Source organism: Oncorhynchus kisutch, linkage group LG11 (assembly GCF_002021735.2).
Source record: "Oncorhynchus kisutch isolate 150728-3 linkage group LG11, Okis_V2, whole genome shotgun sequence".
NCBI classification, from domain to species: Eukaryota; Metazoa; Chordata; class Actinopteri; order Salmoniformes; family Salmonidae; genus Oncorhynchus; species Oncorhynchus kisutch.
In genome coordinates, this window is record NC_034184.2 from 24,679,759 (window position 1) to 24,696,443 (window position 16,685).

General features: G+C 39.8%; 1 protein-coding gene across 1 annotated transcript in view; it reads left to right on the forward strand.

Annotated features, from left to right (window-relative positions):
- LOC109898895 (golgin subfamily A member 7B) overlaps positions 1-14,582 on the forward strand; it is a 48,527-nt gene extending 33,945 nt beyond the window's left edge. The window contains exons 4-5 of the mRNA XM_020493952.2: positions 2,276-2,377; positions 12,270-14,582. Coding sequence (XP_020349541.1) covers positions 2,276-2,377; positions 12,270-12,353 — 186 coding nt within the window. The 3' untranslated portion in view covers positions 12,354-14,582. The remainder of the gene's footprint in view (positions 1-2,275; positions 2,378-12,269) is intronic.
- The last annotated feature ends 2,103 nt before the right edge of the window (positions 14,583-16,685 follow it).

A 16,685-nucleotide genomic window follows, 5' to 3' on the forward strand; every position in this document is an offset into this window, starting at 1 on the left:
TGTCGGAAGCTTGTGGAAGGCTACCCGAAACGTTTGACCCAAGTTAAACAATTTAAAGGAAATGCTACCAAATACTGATTGAGTGTATGTAAACTTCTGACCCACTGGGAATGTGATGAAAGAAACAAAAGCTGAAATAAATCATTCTCTCTACTATTATTCTGAAGTGGTGATCCTAACTGACCTAAGACAGGGAATTTTTCAAGGATAAAATGTCAGGAATTGTGAAAAACTGAGTTTAAATGTATTTGGCTAAGGTGAATGTAAAATCCCGACTTCAATTGTAAGCACCAATGCTTGATAATTAGTGCATGAAATGAAATGAAATGAATAATAATATTTTAAAAAGTCCCGTTACAGCTTATTTTGACAAATTGAAACAAATAATAATAATAATAATATAACTAGCCTGCTGGACAGTTGAAATGATTTGCTGTTTTCCTAAATAAAACCACCAGTGCATAAACAATTGTAAAGGATGATTTTAGAAAATAAATAGCATATTTTAATTTTATGTTTATTATTTTACTCGTTTTTGCTTAATAGCCAGAGTGGTCATGTGCTAAATGCATGGACAGCGTGGATATTCTTTAAAAAAGTTACATTTGGAAATAGAGCTGCAGCTCTTGATTATTTGACTATGGTATGTAATAGAAACTGCAGAATATGCTCTTTCTCGTACTATATTGAAATCAAAATGTTTTACCTGCATGTGATTTGATAAAGTGATGATCCTTTCCCTGCATCTGTAAATTACAGATCTCTGCATATACAATTTGATAGGCCTGATAGTGTCACCCATTAGATTATTGTCCATGTAATCTTGTCTATAGGCTAACTCTTATTATGTGTGAAATTTGTTTTTGTATAGTTTAGGTGTAGTTTCAATGGGCTGGCTGTGCAGGCTGACTGGCATCATTTGTTTCCCGCTCATCAAGTTGGATAGAGTCAAGGATACAGTATGTTTTGCATTATTCTAAAGGCCTACTGTAATACATAGCATGTTTTAAATTAAATGAGTAAGTTACAGTGCATAAAACAAATTAACATCAACGGGGTGGAGTGGAGCGGGTCGAGAGTTTCAAGTTCCTTGGTGTCCACATAACCAACAAACTAACATGGTCCAAGCACACCAAGACAGATGTGAATAAGGCACGACGAAACCTATTCCCCCTCAGGAGACTGAAAAGATTTGGCATGGGTCCTCAGATCCTCAAAGGTTTTAGAGCTGTACCATCGAGAGCATCCTGACAGGTTGCATCAGCTAATGAAATGGCTTCCAATTCTATTTGCATGGAATGCTGCTGCTACTCTCTGTTATTATCTATGCATAGTCACTTTAACAACTCTACCTACATGTACATATTACCTCGACACCGGTGCCCCTGCACATTGACTCTGTATCGGTACCCCCTGTATATAGCCCCGGTATTGTTTTATTTACTGCTGATCTTTAATAATTTGTTATTCTTATCTCTTTAAAACTCTATTGTTGGTTTAAGGGCTTGTAAGTAAGCATTTAACTGTAAGGTCTACTACACCTGTTGTATTCAGCGCATCTGACAAATAACATTTGTTTGATATTGATTTGATTTAACAACCCAGTAACTAGCCTTGCACAAGCCTTGGCAGGAGCAGGAGCTTATCTCCTGTTTCTGTAGCGTGAGGCAGCTGATGTACAAGTACACCCTTTGGACAGGAAGCAGGGCCCAGGAAGTTCAACCAAACACTGCAGACAGTTCATCCAAAAATGGGAATTACACTGAAAAAAGGGCATCTCAACAATTACCAACCAATGTCTCCAAATTATGGACCAAAGCTTTTAAATGGAAAAGAGAGAAATGTTTAGAAAAGTTCAAACGGTGAAAAACTCTGAGTCTTCAATTCTGATTTATCTAACTCATTGGGTCTCACTCAACATGAGTTCTTTGGAAGTGTGTGTTAGAATAACATAGTGTCCTTAGAGCATAATAGAAATACACTGGGTATTGCTTATGTTTGTGCTTTAGACTGGATAGAGACAAGCAGCTGTAGACAGAAAGACAAGCAGACATAGACAGAAAGAATTAGAATTAATTCCATAATTTCTTCCACTCTGTGGGGCACATGAGGGGGAGGGTAAAGAGGGGTGCAAATGCAAAAGCAAGGGGCAGGGATTTATAGCCTTGTCCTCATTTGACCTCTTACATATTTTATTCTAAGCAACATCCTCTCCATCTCTCCCTCTTCTCCCTCTGCCTCTTTCTCTCTCCCCTCTCTCCCCTCACTCTATCAGGTATTGAAGAAGATCTCAGGGTATATCCAGGAACAGAATGAGAAGATCTACGCTCCCAGAGGTCTGCTACTGACCGATCCTGTTGAGAGAGGCATGAGAGTCGTATCCTTTTTGAGCAATACATTGATCTATTTTCACGGCAGGTCTTCTTACCAAAAGTTAGCGATTTGATTATAGAGGTTAGGGTTAGGTGTCTTACAAGACATAGATTTCCTTAAAGTTGACTGCTGGTGACTAAAGTGACTAGGCAAAGCCTCGTAGAGTAAAAGTTTAGAGGGTTAGGGCAACTTCAGTGTGGTTGTAGCTCACTAAAGATAGTTTTAGTTTTATTAAGACCTTGTTTTTCTTCCTCCTTTTCTCCCCCCTGGTCCTGCTCTCTCCTCTTAGGCCTCATTTATAACCGTTGCATAAATGTAACACTACTGTAATTTCTGATAAGACTGCACACGCACAAAAATATTGAGTTTTATAAACTTGGCGCACCCCGTACATACACGTGCCCATTATAATCAAGTCCTGTTGTACATTACAATTCCACTTGAATAACGCCCATAATTCACCTATTATGGTGACAAATAATGCCCTTATTTGCTGTATACTTTGGAAGTATTGGAATTAGGGCAAGACAGTATCTAGGGGAAATAGCAATGGCAAACTTTATAAAATATCTGTGGTGGCAGAATGTTTTTTTTAAGTGACATTTGCTGTTTCTGGCCGTTTCTGCAAGACAAAATCAATTGCAAATAGTTGTGGACCTGTAAACAGATCGTTTGAATGCAATAATGTTTTGCATCCACTTTTTTTCGCTGAATCTACATTAGCTTATCTATTTACTACTGTGACTTGGGTCCAGTTAAATGAGAGATCAGACGAATGGTAGCCTATACTAACTTGCTGTAGGCCAATAGGTTATTTTGTGAGTGGTCTATGAAACCATCAAAGTCAGAAAAGATGAAGATTTTATTCTGCAATGATCATGGAAATGTAATACTCCAATATTTCACAATAATGCCTTGCGATCTGAAGGGCAGCCTTTTGCATCCTCCCAATGCTCCAACTGTGGGAACTGTACCCTTGCCAATATCATGTACAGTAATGGTTTGAGAACATTCCTAGATTTGAAAGATACATGCACATTACCAGGCAACTCCTTTTTTCTTTCCAATTTATAAATAAACTATCTGGGCTCTGTCATAGAAATTCTAATCAAAGGGAAGAGAGACTGCAGATTCTTTCAAACAACACTTTATTATAAGATTTGCAAAAATGTAACGCTTAACAATGCACTAAAACAGTTGTGCAGTTAAGGCCCAACGAACAGTGTCGGTTCTCAGCTTTTATAGAGAAGCACATCCTTTTTGTAGACGTGGCAGTCAGCAGATAGTGTGTAAAAGGCAATTAGTTGTCTGTGCAGATTTAAGATAGCACAAGGTTGATTGCCTGAGTTCTGAACCGTCTAACTGCATTCACAAAAGCAAACACTATAATTTGCTCCTTTCTGCAAGTTTCCATACATGTGACTTTCTGTAGATAGTAAACCCACGGGATATCACATGCTGCGGTCGCACCCAAACTGACCGTAGCTATACGCCCAGTCTTATGACTAAGTCCCACAAAGTTTATATCAGGTTAGAAAGACACAAGCATATAACAAGAGACTATTCTTTAAGCTGTAAAATAAGGAATAGCGTGACTAATTATGTAATTTCCCATGGCAGCTCTTGAAAGGACTGATCTCTATGATGAATAAACAACTTTTGGAAAGCTCATATTCTGAGCTAGCCATTAAAAAAGTATGGTTCACAGACCACTTTGAATCTGAAACACCCTTTAACTGGAAAATAATATTTAAAAAATGACCTTGGCATCCCCTAATCTGAATTTTTTGTTTGTTCACAGACTGTATTTATACTGACCAAAAATATAAATGCAATATGCAACAATTTGAAAGATTTTACTTAGATTTTACTTTTACTTCATATGTAACTCACCACAAGGATTTGGTCTTATGTAGCAACATTTCAAATTGTGTTTTTTACATTGGATAAAAGTAGAGGCTACAGAATGCTATATCATACACTTTTTTGAGGAACAATGGGAAAGTAATTCTGCTTTGAAATTGATAAACTTGTAAACTCACTTTTGAAAAAATGGCCTTTGAATGATTTGGTATCTAGTGAAGAGCTCTTTGGCTACACCCATTCAGCAACGTTCGCACCCTCTTAAGCTTGAGCCCCACCCATCTCGTTTTGCTCTCGGAGTGTTCAGAGCGCACACTTGACGCTCTGGCCAATGATTTGTTTACCTCTGGATAACAAGAAACAGCCTAACCAGCTCCGCTGGCAACAATTTCATTGCGCTTTTTTTGCCGACGTTTACTGACACCCGCCATATTCAACGGGTGTTGTACACTTTAGCGTAAGACATGTAGCTAACTAGCTAGCAAGGTAAACAATGAAGCTAGCTAGGTAAACAACGTGTAAGATCACACACTTCACGTAACGTTAGCTAACGAGCCAGCCAGCTAATGTTAGCTAGTTAAACAACAATGAAATTAGTGCCAAATCATGTTGTTACTACCCTGAATGAATCTGCTGGAAGCTAACCAACCAGGTTCAATGTTAGCTAGCTAACATTAGGCTCTAACTAGCAATGCAAATGGCTCTGGGATACGAATAATAACGTCATACGCGTAACCTTAGCTAGGAGGCCAGCCAGCCGGCTAACGTTAGCTAGCTAGCTAACAGTACACTTTAGCTTAAGACATGTAGCTAGCTAGCTAGATAAACAATGAACCTAGCTAGGTAAACAATGTGTAAGATCACACATGTCACATCAAGTAACGTTAGCTAGGGAGCCAGCCAGCTAGCTAGCTAACAGTACACTTTAGCTTGAAATGAAACCACTTTCTGTCAAAATTACAAACGTGTAATATCTGAAAATGTAGCTAGCTAGACTATCTTACCCGTATATATCATCAAGCATGGATGTGTCTACTTGTCACGGATGCCATGCCACGGTTGCCCTTAGTTTGAAGATGTAATACAGAGACAGATGTTGTCTCCATCTCTTTAGCTATCATATTCAAAAGTTGATCCTCCAGAAGGTGGAGAGTGACACTTATTCAGCTCCACTGCACGATACATTTGAAAAAAGCTTACCCAACACAGATTGACCAGCTCAAATAGACATAAGCCTTCTATATGGCAGACCAATCCAAACTCCTCTCTCGGCATGCCCACTCATTAATGTCAGACAATCATGGCTAGTGGGAAGGCTTGTAATTTAAAGATGGTATTTGTATTTACAGATGGCATACAAGTTTGTTATTAAGGCACATGAAAGTTCACATGTTCCAGAAGGCATTTCTGCCAAAAAACTCATTTTGATTAATAATCTTAAGTCGACCCCCTACTTTTTCGAACATTCTGTTAAAAATCGCGCAACATTTCGGCGTCCTGCTACTCATGCCAGGAATATAGTATATGCATATGATTAGTATGTGTGGATAGAAAACACTCTGACGTTTCTAAAACTGGTTAAATCACGGCTGTGACTATAACAGAGCGTGTGTTTCATCGAAAAGCGCAATAAAATCTGGTCACTGAAAACTGAAAAAAGTATCAATGCGCAACTTGCATGTATTGTTGAATGGAAACTAAATTAAATGGGGCCGAGATTGCAATTCCTACAGCTTCCACACGATGTCGCCAGTCTCGTCATTTTTCAGTACCTTTGTTTCTTGGTCAAACCTAGTAGAGAGACCACTTTCCATCCGGTCTCCGACAGGAAGTTTTGGAAGAGAGATTTTGGAAGATGATTTGAAATCGTGGAGCTATTGAATACACATCGCCCGTGAGCAATTTGATAGATTATTAACGTTTACTGATACCTAAAGTTGGATTACAAAAGTATTTCGAAGTGTTTTGTGAAAGTTTATCGTCGACTTTTTTAATTGAAAAAAAATGACGTAGCGTTTTCAAACTGTGTTTTTTTCTGAATCACACAGTTTCCATAGATGGCTATTTTGGGTATATATGGACCGATTTAATCGAAAAAAAGACCCAATAGTGATGTTTATGGGACATATAGGAGTGCCAACAAAGAAGCTCGTCAAAGGTAATGAAAGTTTTATCTTTTATCTTTTATCTTTTATCTTTTCTGCTATTTGTGTAGCGCCGGCTACGCGAAATCTTTTGTTTACGTCGCATTCAGGTATTTCGGGGTGTTGCATGCTATCAGATAATAGCTTCTCATGCTTTCGCCGAAAAGCATTTTAATAATCTGACTTGTTGGCTAGATTCACAACGAGTGTAGGTTTAATTCACTACCCTGCATGTGTGTTTTAATGAACGTTTGAGTTTTAACGAGTGCTATTAGCATTTGGCGTAGCGCATTTGCATTTGCTGATGGCTAGATGAGACGATTGCGTCTCGGGTCGACGTAAGAGGTAAAAAAATATATACAATTAAAATGGCTCTCCTGTGAAGTCATGACTTGCGACATACACCTAGTTTTCTGAAATGGGTCACGTATGAGGAAATCAGTCAACTGAAATTAATTGGACCCTAATCTATGGATGTCACATGACTAGTATTACAGATATGTATCTGTTGGTCACAGATACCTTTAAAAAAATGGGCCTCACAATGGGCCTCAGGATCTTATCACAGTATTTCTGTGCATTCAACTTGCCATCGATAAAATGCAACTGTGTTTGTTGTCCTGCCTGCCCATACCATAACCACACCGCCACCATGGGGCACCGTGTTCACAAAGCTGACATCAGCAAACCGCTCGCAAACACGACTCCACACACTTGGTCTACGGTTGTGAGGCCGGTTGGATGTACTGCCAAATTCCCTAAAATGACATTGGAGTCAGTTTATGGTAGAGAATGAACATTCCATTATCTGGCAACAGCTCTGGTGGACATTCCTGCAGTCAGCATGCCAATTGCACACTCCTTCAAAACTTGAGATATCTGGGGTATTGTGTTGTGTAACAAAACTGCACATTTTAGAGTGACTTTTTATTGTCCCCAGCACAAGGGGCATCTGTGTAATGATCATGCTGTTTAATCAGATTCTTGATATGCCACACCTGTCAGGTGGATGGATTATCTTGTCAATGGAGAAATTCTCACTAACAGGGATGTAAACACATTTGCGCTCAAAATTTGAGCAAAGTAAGCATTTTTTTGTGTATAACCAATTTCTGGGATCTTTTATTTCAGCTCATGAAACATGGGACCAACACTGTACATGTAATCATGTTGCGTTTCGGTAAAATACCAAGGAAATGCTTTACTATGAAATTGGCCCCAACTGTTGTCTGTGTCCCCTAAATCAGGTAGGCATATTTCTTCATGATGTGGGAGTGCCCTGCAGTTTGTCTCTTCAGAAAGTATTTACACCCTTTGACTTTTTCCACATTTTGTTGTTAGAGACAGAATACATTTTTTTAGATGTTGTGTCACTGGCCTATACATACTGGCCCATAATGACAAAGTGGAATTATGTTTTTAGAAATGTTTACAAATTATTTAAAAATGAAAAGCTAAAATGTCTTGAGTCAATAAGTATTCAAGCCATTTGTTATAGCAAGCTTAAATACGTTCAGAAGTAAAAATGTTCTTAACAAGTCACACAATAGGTTACATGGACTCTATGGGCAATAATAGTGTTTAACATGATTTTTGAATGACTACCTCATCTCTGTACCCCACAAAGACAAGGGAGGTTTTCCAATACCTCGCAAAGAATGGCACCTATTGGTAGATGGGTAAAAAAAAACAGACATTGAATATCCCTTTGAGTATTGTGAAATTATAAATTACACTTTGGATGGTGTATCAATACAAAGATACAGATGTCCTTCCTAACTCAGTTGCCAGAGAGGACACTGCTCAGGGATTTCACCATGAGGCCAATGGTGACTTTTAAACAGTTACAGAGTTTAATGGCTGTGATAGGAGAAAACTGAGGATTGATCAATAACATTGTAGTTACTCGGCGATACTAACCTAAATGAGAAAGTGAATAGAAGGAAGCCTGTACAGAATAACAATATTCCAAAACATGCATCCTGTTTGCAATGTAACAATTTTCGTCCCCCTCTTCTGAGGAGGAGTAGGAAGGATCGGACCAATGCGCAGGGTGGTAAGTGTTCATAATATAATTTTAATGAAATATAACTGAACACAGAAAACAAAAGAATAAGAGAATAAATGGAAACCGACACAGTCCCGTATGGAGCAAACACTGACACGGAAAATCATCACCCACAATCAAAATGGGGAAAACAGGCTACCTAAGTATGATTCTCAATCAGAGACAACGATCAACAGCTGCCTCTGATTGAGAAGCATACCAGGCCAAATGCAGAAATACAACATAGAAAAAATAGCATAGACTACCCACCCCAACTCCCGCCCTGACCAAACTAACACAAAGACATAATAAAGGAACTAAGGTCAGAAAGTGACATGCAATAAGGCACTAAAGTAAAACTGCATCAAATGTGCTGAAGAAATTAACTTTATGTTTTGAAAACAAAGTGTTTTGTTTGGGGAAAATCCAACACAATCCATCACTGATTACCACTCTTCATATTTTCAAGCATGGTGGTGGTTGCATCATGTTATGGGTATGCTTGTCATTGGCAAGGACTAGGAATTTTTGGGGGGATAAAAAGAATATAGCGAAGCACAGGCAAAATCCTAGAAATTCACCTTTGAGCAGGACAATAACCTAAAACACCACACCAAATATGGAGTTTCTTACCAAGACGACATTGAATGTTCCTGAGTGGTTTAGTTACAGTTTTGGCTTAAATAGGCTTGAAACTGGCTGTGTACCAATGATCAACAACCAAATTGACAGAGCTTGAAGAATGTTTTAAATAATTATGTGCAAATATTGTACAATCCAGGTTTGCAAAAACGTACCCATAAAAACACATCTGTAATCGCTGCCAAAGGTGATTCTAACATGTATTGTTTCAAGGGTGTGAATACTTATATAAATGAGATATTTCTGTATTTTTTTTTATTTTTTATGTGCAACATTTTCTAAAAACATGTTGTTACTTTGTTATTATGGGGTATTGTGTGTAGATGGGTGAGAAAACAATCAATTGAATACATTTTGAATTCAGGATGTAACACAACAAAATGTATAATAAGTTTGTAAAGCGTGCATACTGGCGGAAGAGAAATCAGGCGCAGGAGAGCAAAGACTGTGTTACAACGGCGCAGTTTAATGATAAAATCACCGTGGAACAAAAACCATTTAAACAATGGGACAAAACCCCAGACATAAAAAAAGGACATGTGGGGAACAGAGGATTAAATACACAACATGGAATTGATGGAATTGAAACCAGGTGTGTGGGAAGACAAGACAAATGGAAAATGAAAGGTGGATCGGCGATGGCTAGAATATCGGTGACGTCGACCGCCGAACGTCGCCCGAACAAGGAGAGGGACCGACTTCGGAGGAAGTCGTGACAAAGTTTAAGGATAAATCCACCCAAAACCACTAATTCCTTTAATTTACGGTGTTAAATGACACCAACTTTTTTGTGAACAAATGTTTCATTTTGGCGTTATAATAAGATTGGTAGCAACATGGAAAATTGCTGTGGAAATCTGTTTCAGCTCGTGTCAACTACAAAATCCACAGTTCAATGCTCTCTATGGGCTGACTGGCTAGTTAGCTAGATAGATAGTTAATAATAATTCAAAAGACTATATTAGCATGTAACGTAGCTAGTTAGCTGTAAAATTGCCTAAACAAACGGAATTATCAATTTAGGAGTTTACAATCTCGCCAGCTGCAGATCGATGTGACTTACAGAGTGGAGTCTAACATTCACAACGGTGATTCTGGGACAAGGAGCTCTATCCTTCAAGGATTAAATGGGAGTCTATTGGGCATTAGACCAAACATTAGCACAAATTTCGTCAACAAGAAGTACAATATTACAAATACTTTCTGAGATGTGCGATAATTAATTTGCTATTTGTAGTATCATATAGCTTTGAAATCATGACATTACATACTTTCGAGGGAAATAAGCATGTTTCTCGACATACAGTATACACTGTATGAGAAGGGATTGCGTGGCGATTAGCTTTGCAACTGCATGATGCAGCATGACAACGTGGACGCAATTGGTCGACAGTCTGCAGGATGGGGTGTATACGTTCCTTCATTCATTGGATTCCTATCTCCTTCCTATAATATCTCTGACAACTCCAACATGCAATGCACCCTGGACTAAAAAGGCAGACTCATAGGAAAAATGTTCTAGACCCTCCATTAATTTACAAATTTCTTGAGATAGGAATATTGCAAAAATATGATCAATGGCTCATTTGAGAAAAGACATCCTCCCGAGTATTGAAATCTGTATGAAAGACGTTTTCACGATCTAAAGGTTGTATTCCTATTAACTTCCAGTGTAGTGAGGCGACTTTATCACGGTGCTACGTAATACCGACCGGATTTCTGCCTGCTTGAACACCAATAACTCAGATACACATGAAAACATATATTTACACAGGGAATCAATAGAATATCACTCAGCACTGCACACAAATCTAATCAACCAATCAAATGTATATATAAAGCCCTTTTTACATCAGCCGATGTCACAAAGTGCTATACAAATCTAATTTATTTATATAGCCCTTCGTACATCAGCTTATATCTCAAAGTGCTGTACAGAAACCCAGCCTAAAACCCCAAACAGCAAGCAATGCAGGTGTAGAAGCACGGTGGCTAGGAAAAACTCCAGAGAAAGGCAGGAACCTAGGAAGAAACCTAGGGAGGAACCAGGCCTCTTCTGGCTGTGCCGGGTTGAGATTATAACAGGACATGACCAAGATGTTCAAACATTCATAGATGACCAGCATGGTCAAATAATAATAATAATCACAGTTGTTGTAGAGTGTGCAACAGGTCAGCACCTCAGGAGTAAATGTCAGTTGGCTTTTCATAGCCAGGCATTCAGAGTTAGAGACAGGTCAGGGTTCCATAGGCAGGCAGACAGAACAGTTTAAACTGGAGCAGCAGCACGACCAGGTGGACTGGGGACAGCAAGGAGTCATCAGGCCAGGTAGTCCCGAGAGGAGGGAGAAAGAATTAAAGGGAGCATACTTAAATTCACACAGGACAACGGATAACACAGGAAAAATACTCCAGACATAACAGACGACAGTTAACCCACTGTTCCTAGGCCGTCATTGAAAATAAGAATTTGTTCCTAACTGACTTGCCTAGTTAAATAAAGGTAAAATTAAAATAAACTTACCCTAGCATCCTGATACATAAACTATTGCAGCATAAATACTGGAGGCAAAAGCAATTTCAACATTCAAAATGGGTTACCCTTTCTTTAAAAGGATGAATACTTTCTAAAGGCACTGTAAATACTTCTGGATGGAGACGTGTGCTGGGTGGGGTTGGGGGAATGGTATGGGAGTTTGATGGTGGAGGCACAATTTTTTTATGTTTTCTTTTCCTGTTTATACTGAATGTATTATTACCTAAACACTGTATTTATTTCTTACTGTTATTTTTATTTTGAGTGGCAGCCTACATGTATTTTTCTTTTTATAAACATAGGAAAATAAATAAATGAAGACTAAAATCACCAGGAATACAGCAAAAATGTGTTTAATTTAGGAAATCTGTTCCCAAGTATTCCCACAAAAAAAAGAGACATATGTGATCGTGTCTCAATGTAATCAAGGTATGAAATTATTGTTATTTTAAAATACAATATATTATTTGGCTTAGTTTTGGTCAATTTGCAGTGTACAAATTATTAGAATGATTTTCCGTCCCCCCGACCATTCTTTCAGAATAAAATTGTCCCATGGCTGAATCTAGTTGCCTACCCCTGGCCTAGAGTATACCCCTTATCCCCAATCTGTGTACATATATTACCCCCTTCTCTCCCACTCCTTAACCCCTGTGCCCTCCAGATCGAGGTGAGTGTGTTTGAAGACCGCGGTTCGAGCGGCTCTAGCCCCAGCAGCAATGTGTCGTCTGGAATCAGCCAGCGGTGACTGGAGGAACAGCACCAGGGATATGGGTACCAACAACACCACCACCACCACAGAGGCAGCGGATCCCTCACCAACATCCGCATGCTGAAACATGAGAGCACACGCTTCTGAATATAGATGTATATGTAATCAATATACTATCTCTAGTTATGAGTATAGATGTGTATGTAATCAAAATACCATCTATTGTTCTGAGTATAGATGTGTATGTGATACAGGAAATAGATATTGAATGTATATACTATCTATAGTTCTGAGTCAGGAAGGAAGGAGAGAGAGAAAGGCCAGGATTTGTAGGCTACTCTCAACAGGAAACTGAAGTACCAGGAGGCCAGGAGCTGACACATGCAATGATATAATGTTCAAGCAGGCACACACCAAGTCAAACACTCTAAACACACATCTTTGAATATCTGACAGTATGCTTACACTCATATTTCTGCACACTTTCCCAACCATCTACTCCTTTACCCATGACCATTCTACTTTTTCACCATTCCCTGTGTTTCCATGAGTTTAATTATGATCATTATGCCATAGCCAATACATCACTGTCATCCTCAGTTGCGCTCAACATTCAATCATGAGCAGCAAGAAACAATTGTTATCACTAGGATTGACTATTTTGAAGCAACATTATAACTACAGCAGTAGTATAACTCACATTGAATGCTGGCAACTTACTGGTAATCTTCTGGAAAAAACGCTTCATTTCAGGCAGTGCGAGAACGAGGTCAGTACATTGTGAATGTTGACATGTCCTGCCCTGTTCTATTTGGACCTACTGCTTCAGCTTTCAGTGTGTTTCTGAAGGACTGCTAGTTATTCTTGGTAATATTACATGTATCTGTCTGGGACTTCAAACTGAAACACCTTGGATTTTTCATCAATGCTCATTCAGAGCATTGGGTGCTGATGATTCACATCGCAGCTGAAGGTTACACTCACACATGCAGCCGCATGTGCAAAACACACAGACTCATACACTCAGGCGCATATGCAAACATACACTCACGCACACACACATGCACACACAGGCAAATGCGCAAACACACACACACACACACCTGTGGCCACTGGCCTTGGGTTCCTGCATACAATATCCTGGCAGCCACATATCCATGTGGTCTCAGGTCACACATACACACACATACACACACACAGGCACATACTGTGCATTAGGAAAGTATTCAGAACTTGACTTTTTCCACATTTTGTTACGTTACAGCCTTATTCTAAAATGTTTTTTTTATTTTTATTCCTCATCAATCTACACACAATACCACATAAAGACAAAGCAAAAACAGTTTTTTAGAAATGTTAGCAAATGTATTAAAAATGAAAAACTGTAATACCTTATTGACAAAGTTATTCAGACCCTTTGCTATGAGACTCAAAATTGAGCTCGGGTGCATCCTGTTTCCATTGCTCATCCTTGAGATGTTTCTACAACTTTATTGGAGTCCACCTGTGGAAAATTCTATTGATTGGACATGATTTGGAAAGGCACACACCTGTCTATATAAGGTCCCACAGTTGACAGTGCACGTCAGAGCAAAAACCAAGCCATGAGGTTGAAGGAATTATTCATAGAGCTCCGAGACAGGATTGTGTCGAGGCACAGATCTGCAGAAGGGTACCAAAAAATGTCTGCAGCATTGAAGGTCCCCAAGAACACAGTGGCCTCCATCATTCTTAAATGGAAGACGTTTGAAACCACCAACACTCTTCCCAGAGCTGGCCGCCCTGCCAAACTGAGCAATCGGGGGAGAAGGTCGGTGACCAAGAACTCTATGGTCACTCTGACAGAACTCCAGATTCCTCTGTGGAGATGGGAGAATCTTCCAGAAGGACAACCATCGCTGCAGCACTCCACCCACTCCTCAGTAAAAGGCACATGACAGCCCGCTTGGAATTTGGCAAAATGTACCTAAAGACTCTCGGACCTTGAGAAACAAGATTATCTGGTCTGATGAAACCAAGACTGAACCCTTTGGCCTGAATGCCAAGCGTCACGTCTGGAGGAAACCTGGCACCATCCCTACGGTGAAGCATGGTGGTGGCAGCATCATGCTGTTTGGATGTTTTTCAGTGGCAGAAAATGAGAGACTTGTCAGGAGCAAGGGCATGATGAACGGAGCAAAGAACACAGAGATCGTTGACCTCAGACTGGGGGCGAAGGTTCACCTTTCAACATGACAACGACCCTAAGCAGCCAAGACAGCGCAGCACGGGCTTCGGGGCAAGTCTCTGAACATCCTTGATGTTCAGAGCCTGGAATTGAACCCATTTGAACATCTCTGAAGAGACCTGAAAATAGCTGTGCAGCGACGCTCCCCATCCAACCTGACAGAGCTTGGGAGGTCCTGCAGAGAAGAATGGGATAAACTCCCCAAAGCTTATAAACTCCCCAAGCTTGTAGCGTCATACCTAAGAAGACTCTAGGCTGTAATCGCTGCCAAAGATGCTTCAACAAAGTTCTGAATAAAGGGTCTGAATAGTTATGTAAATGTGATATTTCAGAATTATTTTTTTATATACATTTGCAAAAATGTATAAAACCCTGCTTTTTTTGCTTTGTCATTATTGGGTTTGTGTGTAGATTGATGAGGGAAAAAACTATTTCATCCATTTTAGAATGAGGCTGAAAAAGTATACTTTCCGAATGCATTGTACTCTCTGTTTCTCTCTCTCTCTTGCTCTCTCTCCTTCTCCCCTCCCTCCCTCTCTCCCACACACTCAGCCAAGCAGTGTTCTCTGTGGTCTCAGCTCATTGGAATCACAAGCAAACCTCCATCCCTTTAATATAGCCATGCTAGTCCCTGCCCTGGCCTGTAGCACTGCTAAACTGCCTGGCTAATTGCAGATTATTCGTCGCTCCAAACGAGGCCTATATAAAGCTTATTTTGATAGATGTGGTTCACAGCGGATTGACTCAGTGTAGTTTTAACACTACAGCTGGATAACGACTGCTCTCTGGTTCTCTGGTCTCTCTGTATATGAATGGGTGCTAATAATGATGGCCCCTAGTGTGTATGTTGGATTATTCTCCCCGCGCATGCACTCTCACATACACTCATACATGCGCACACACTTTCTCTCAAACACAGACATACACACAAAGAGGGATAATTGAGCCTTTCTCACAATGGACATAACTGACTGCCTCTCTATGGGAGAGAGAGAGAGAGAGAGAGAGAGAGAGAGATCAGTTGAATAGGAGTAAAGTGGAGACTGATTACATTTCTCTATGCCAGCTGGGTCTGACTGGGTTTTCCTCTGTGGACTCTTGGCTATCACAATCAACCATAGAGATGGATAAAACAACATAAAGCAATATTGCCATGGGTATAACTTCTGTGTTATCAAACCACACAATGGGACTTCAAAGCAAGTGGCTGAGTCCATTGACCCTGCACATAATGTAGTTGCTCTCTCTCTCTCTTCTCTCACTCTCTCATTATCTCTCTCTATCAAACACACACATACTCACACACATTGCAATTTTGAATCTCTGGAACACTGCTGACAGGAATAGTATTAAAAATCATGTCTCCGAAAGAAGTCTCCATGGAAACACAGGTGGTCTCAGTTTCTGTCTCACATTGTCATCCACCCATTTCACTATTATTTTTCATTTTCCCTTTTTATGTGACGCAGTTATATCACCCTCTAGTGTGTGGACTGAGGAAGTGCTACCACCAACTTACCCTAAGACACGGATCTAATGTCAGTTTTGTGATTTACTTACTAATCTGATTCTAGTGCTGTGCCTAAGAGCAACCTCTAGCCAAATCCCCCAACAATCAGACATGCTTCTTAATCTGCACTTACATCAGATCACCCACCAAGAAACCCTCCAGAGCACACCCTCTAAATCTCTACTCATATCAGTTTGGCCATGCTTGTTGTGCAGCCTCCTTTGCTTCGATACCTTCTAAATCTCTCTGACCAGCCTCCTATGCTTTTAATGCTTTCATGTTTCATCCCTCTGAATTGGTTACCCAACCTGGGGCTGACTGACCAACACATAGACTAACACTGCCAACGAGCCATCCGGTGGGCTCTATGGACATGTATATGAACCAATCAGTGGACATTTAAATAACCTTTGACATTTTGTATGTGTAGACTCTATTGTCACTATCTGGCCATGCTAGAAAAAGGCAAAGATATATGGTGCTTTACCACTAATCAACAACATTTGCCCATTCATTTGAATGATGTTGCCATTTTTTTTTCTACCATGGCCATTTACTATCTACTCTGTAAAAGTGCCGTCATCAAGTCGAGTGACCAAGTCTTGTTTTTGTGTAAATCTTTGATGATGAT